This window comes from Chiloscyllium plagiosum, chromosome 24 (genome assembly GCF_004010195.1).
Source record: "Chiloscyllium plagiosum isolate BGI_BamShark_2017 chromosome 24, ASM401019v2, whole genome shotgun sequence".
NCBI lineage: Eukaryota > Metazoa > Chordata > Chondrichthyes > Orectolobiformes > Hemiscylliidae > Chiloscyllium > Chiloscyllium plagiosum.
In genome coordinates, this window is record NC_057733.1 from 48,145,602 (window position 1) to 48,151,168 (window position 5,567).

Consider the following 5,567-nt stretch of genomic DNA (forward strand, 5'->3'; position numbering starts at 1 on the left):
TAAAACTACCACTCGCTGTCTTCTTTTGGCCAGCCAATTTTGTATCCAGACAGCCAAATATCCTTGTAACCCATACCTCCTAACTTTCTGAATGAGCCTACCATGGAGAATCTTATCAAATGCCTTACTGGCTCCATATACACCACATCCACTGCTCAACCTTTGTCAACTTGTCTCGTCATATCCTCAAAGAACTCAATAAGGCTTGTGAGGCATGACCGGCCCCTCAAAAAGCTTTGCTGACTACCTTTAATCAAACTATGTTTTTCCAAATAGTCATAAATCTTATTTCTCAAAATCCTTTCCAGTACCTTGCTTACCACTGATGTAAGACTGACTGGTCTGTAATTTCCAGGGATTTTCCTATTCCCTTTCTTGAACAGATTAATAACATTCGCCTCCCTCCAATCAGTCAGTACTACTCCCGTAGAGAATGAGGATGCAAAGGTCATCGCCAGAGGCGCAGCAATCTCATTCCTCGTTTCCCATAGTAAGCTTGGATGTATCTGGTCCGGCCCTGGGGACCTATTTTGATGCTTCCCAGAATTTTCAGCGCACCCATTTTCTCTAATCCCTCCCGCCAAGGTTTCTTCCTGCCCCCTCCTAGCTCTCCTCAGTCCATTTCTGAATTCTTTCCTAGCTACCTTCTAATCCTCTAAAGCTCTGCCAGATCTTTGTTTCCACAACCTTAAGTAAGCTTCCTTCCTCCTTTTGACGCGAAGCTCCTCTGCTCATGTCATCCAAGGCTCCTTCACCTTACCGTTCCTTACCTGTCTCAGTGGGACAAACTTATCCAACACTCGTAACAAGTGCTCCTTAAACAGCCTCCACATTTTGTTGTGCATTTCCCGTAGAACAATTGTTCCCAATTTATACACTACTGCTTCTGTCTAATAGCAGTATAATTTCCCCTCCCAATTAAATACCTTCCCAAACTGTCTGTTCCTAACTCTCTCCATGGCTATGGTAAAGGTGAGGCAGTTGTGATCATTGTCACCGAAATGCTCTCCAACCGAGAGATCTGAAACCTGGCCTGGCTCGTTGCCTAGCACCACAGCCAATATGGCCTCCCCCCATCTATATATCGAGTCAGGAATCCTTCCTGGACACACCTGACAAAAACGGCTCCATTCAGACCATCTGCACTAAGGAGGTTCCAATCAATATAGGGGAAGTTGAAGTCACCCATAACCACAACTCTGTTACACCTGCACCTTTCCAAAATCTGCTGTCCAATCTGTCCTTCCATCTCTCTGCTGCTATTGGGGAAGTCTATAGAAAACATCCAATAAAGTTACTGCTCCTTTCCTGTTAGCGACTTCCACCCATACTGAGTCAGTAAACAAACACTCAATGACCTCCTTTTCTGCAGCCGTGATGCAATCTCTAATTAACAATGCTATTCCCCCTCTTCTTTTAGCCCCTTCCCTGTTCTTTTTAAAAGATCTAAACCCTGGAACATCCAACAACCATTCCTGCCCCTGTGAAATCCATGTCTCTGTTACGGCCACAACAGTATAGTTCCAAATACTGTTCCACGCTCTAAGTTCGTCACTCTTACTTCTGACACTCCTTGCATTGAAACAGACACACTTCAACCCATCCCTTTGCCATATCAACTGTGTATCCTTGCTGACAGACACTCTGCATTCTATTTCTGCCCATTCAACAACTAACTTCTCCTCTGAGCTGTAGCTCTGGCTCCCATCCCCCTACCAAACTAGTTTAAACCCTCCTAAAGTGCACGAGCAAATCTCCCGCCCAGGACATTAGTGCCCCTCCAGTTTACGTGCAACCCTTCCTTCATGTACAGGTCCCACCTTCCCCAGAAGGTACCCCAATGATCTACATATCTGAAGCCCTCCCTGCTACACCAGCCCTGTAGCCATGTGTTAAGCTGCACTCATTCCCTGTTCCTTGCCTCACTAGCACGTGGCACCAGTAGTAATCCTGAGACTACTACTCTGCTTGTCCTGCTTTTTAGCTCCCAACCGAACTCCTTGAAAGAGCCTTTTAGATCCTCATCCCTTTTCCTAGCTAGGTCATTGGTGCCAATGTGCACTACGACTTCTGGTGCTCACCCTTCCCCTTCAGACTCGATCAGAGACATCCCGGACCCTGGCATCTGGGAGACAACATACCTTCTACGAGTCCCATTCACGACCACAGAACCTCCTGCTAGTTCCTCTTACTAATTTGAATTGCCTACCACTAGCTCTCTTCTATTCTACCCCACTTCCCTTCTGAGCCACAGAGCCAGGCTCATTGCCAGAGACCTGGCCACTATGTTGTCCCCCCAACAGTATCCAAAATGGTATACATATTATTGAGGGGAACGGCCAGAGGATTCCTGACTGTAACCCACCTACCTTTTTCCTGTACCTGAGGTGAGACTACCACTCTGTAACTCCTGTCTATTACCCCCCCCCCAACCTCCCGAATGATCCAAAGTTCATCCAGCTTCCTAATCTGTTTTCAGAGGAGCTCGAGTTGGGTGCACTTCCTACAGATGAAGTCAGTGGGGACACTATTGCTCACTCTTACTTCCCACATCCAACATGAGGAGCATGCAACTGCCCTAATATCTATTCATACTGTTCTGAATTCACAAAGAGACTATTGACAAAAAGACTAGTAACCTTACCGAATCAGCGCATAACCTTTTGGTTAGAGAGGAGGATGGGTGGGAGACACTTTCTCAGTTGTGTTTCGGGTAAAGCAACTGCTCAAATATATCATCTCACTTATTCGGCAGTCCCGCATCTGCTCTGTCTGTTCACAAGGTAAGTTATTAAAGGATTAGTTTACCTTCCCGGCAGTCCCCGGTACTTGCTCTCACTGCTCCTGCTGCAAAAATGGAGGCTGCTGATCCAACAAGGTAAGTTATTTAAGGATTAATTTACCTTCCTGGCAGCCAATGTGCCCTTGCTTTCACCACTCTTGCTGCAGTTGCAAAATTGGAGGCCACTGATTCCATGACGCAAGTTATTTAAAGATTAACTAACCCATCCGATAAGTCTTCTCTGAAATGTCTTTGATACGTGGCTTGAGTCTTCCTGTTTAGGGTCTGTTGTGCAGGAATCAGTGGATTATACTTATTAGGTAAGCATTACTCCTCAATACATTGTATAGGTGTTTTCCCTCAGCTTTTCACGGTTTCTGGGTGTTGCAGTGCGTTGTGGCCCATTTAACTAATTAAATAATCTTAACAAATAATTGTCCCATTAATCATCAGACTTAACTTTCCACAGTGGTGAATTAATTTGATATATGTTCTTAAAAAAATGCAGGGAGACCAAACATATTGTGTTATTTCTGCAGAATCACGATGGCTTATTTTCTGAATTTACAAGTTAGTTTGTTCATTAATAAAGAAGTTGCATCACTGAGCTACTAATATTTTTCCAAGATATGGTTCTCCATAAGACCAAATTGCATAGAAGTAATCCATTAGCTTTCTTTCTAATTTTGTTGATTTGTAACATTTATCTTTATACTGAGCAGAGGACCAAATGGAAAAAAGCTAGTTTGTGATGAACTACTGAAGCCCAATACTGCTACTTTGGTTTACTGACAGCTAATAGAAAGGGGGAACAGAATGGTCTGATTCCACAAACTTTTCTTCAGAAAATAGAAGGCTTAGGGTTTAGACAAATGTGCACAATAAATTTTAAAAGGATGGTGGGGAGCCCATCATGTACACTGAATCAAATTGGCTGCAGTCCGGCATCTGTAGTATTGGGGACAGAGAGAAAGTGAAGATGGATCATCAGCTCACCACTTCTGACCAAAGATGTTTGAGGAGCTTCAGCTTTGTCTTTTGCACTGATGTGAGAGGGTTCCGATCATTGAGAAGAATGCTGTTAACGAGGCTGAACTATTCTCATTACCAGCATCCTTCTCAATGATGAGATCCCTCCCGCATCAGTGCAAAAGACAAAGCTAAAACTTGTGCAAATATCTTCTGTCAGAAGTGGTGAGCTGATGATCCATCTCTGCTCCCTCTCCGTCCCCAATATTACAGATGCCAGACTACAGCCAATTTGATTCAATGTACATGATAAACAGCTAAAACATTTGAAACAGCAAAGGCCCTGTCAACAGGTGGGTGTGGTAGTAAAGATTTCTTCTCCAAGACTGGCCGCACCACTAGCTATTCCAGTACAGTTACAACTGGCATCTACAACACAGCATGACAAATTGCACAACCTGAATGAAGATTTTTGCTGATTACTATCAAACAGCACTTACACAGCAATAATCAATGTTTGGGTTTCACCAGGGCCACTTAGTTACTGTCCTCTTTACAACCTTGATCTGAGTATGAGCAGAGCAGCTGAATTCTACAGAAAAAAAATTACTGCCTTTGATACTAAGGCAACATTTACAGCATAGCATAAAAAAGCCCTTATCAAAATTGAAGTTAAATGAAATCAGAAAGGACTCCACCATTGAAGGAGTCATATATGGTTTTAAAAAAAGTGGTTGAGTCTGTTAGAAGCCAATCATTGCAATCTGAGGATGTACTGCAAGAGTTTCTTTGTTTAGAGTCTTAGGTTAAAAGATGTTCAGCTGCTTTGTCATAATGAAAAGAAATGAAGGTTTGTTGATAGCACAATGAGATACAATGCTGTGGTTTTCAAGAGGCTATTTTGTCCTTTTTTTTTGAAGCTGAGTTATAAGGCAGAGGTGGTACGCTGAATACTGAACACCACCTGGGGAAACAGCTTGTAAGGTCTTGGTTTTTTTTTAATAAAGTTGGAACAGTGGAAGCCGGCTGGGTGTGGCCAGCTCTCATAGACCAGGCTTTCCAGCTTTTTTTAAAAGTCTTTAAGTTTAGCTGTAAGCAGAAGCTACTGGGGACTATTCAGTAATACTGCTGCAAGCTCCCCTTCAAGTCACATTACATTATGACTTTGAAATATATTGATATTCCTTCAGTCACTGGGTTAAAAATTTGGAACCACCCTTTACTTTCTGACAGCATTGTGGATGTACTTACACAGGATGGACTACAGCTGTTCAAGAGTGCAGGTCACCATCACCTTCTCAAAAGGTTATTAGGGTGGGCAACAAATATTAGCCTTACCTATACCTCCCACTTTTCATGAACAAATACAAAAAGAAACTATTTAAGTTAAAGAATTCTCATCAAAGTTATTCAATTATAATGAGAAACAGTGTTTCTTACTTCATGATTAGTTGCTCCAATGATGTGTGCATGGTTTCCAGATAGCCAGGCCACACTGTGATTCTCTTCTCTAAGATACTGCGGAATAGCCCCTCACATACCTAAAAAAAAAGGAACTAAATGGTAAAATAGCAAAGGTGAACATCTAAAGTGAAGACAGGATAATGGCTGAAAATCCTTTACCTCTTGGATGGACCTGAAAAGAGCTGCTTCTGCTTTTATTTTTGACAGAATAAAAACCTACCCAAAATGCTAACGAATTGTACAAGCAGGACGAGTTGCACCTGAATCAGACGGGCACCAATATCCTGGGAGGTAGGTTTGCTAGCACTCTTCGTGGGGGGGGGGGGGGGGGGGGTTGAACTTATTTGGGAAG

At 43.0% G+C, this 5,567-nt stretch overlaps 1 protein-coding gene and 1 long non-coding RNA gene across 3 annotated transcripts in view; one reads left to right on the forward strand and one right to left on the reverse strand.

The window, feature by feature from the left end:
* polg2 (polymerase (DNA directed), gamma 2, accessory subunit) overlaps nt 1-5,567 on the reverse strand; it is a 68,026-nt gene that overhangs the window by 4,937 nt on the left and 57,522 nt on the right. For both annotated transcript variants that reach the window (XM_043715038.1, XM_043715039.1), the window contains one exon: nt 5,192-5,292. In XM_043715038.1, the coding sequence (XP_043570973.1) occupies nt 5,192-5,292 (101 nt within the window). The remainder of the gene's footprint in view (nt 1-5,191; nt 5,293-5,567) is intronic.
* LOC122562266 overlaps nt 2,779-5,567 on the forward strand; it is a 37,639-nt gene continuing 34,850 nt past the window's right edge. Inside the window, exons 1-2 of the long non-coding RNA XR_006315271.1 lie at nt 2,779-2,878; nt 5,423-5,506. This is a non-coding gene — a long non-coding RNA (uncharacterized LOC122562266). The remainder of the gene's footprint in view (nt 2,879-5,422; nt 5,507-5,567) is intronic.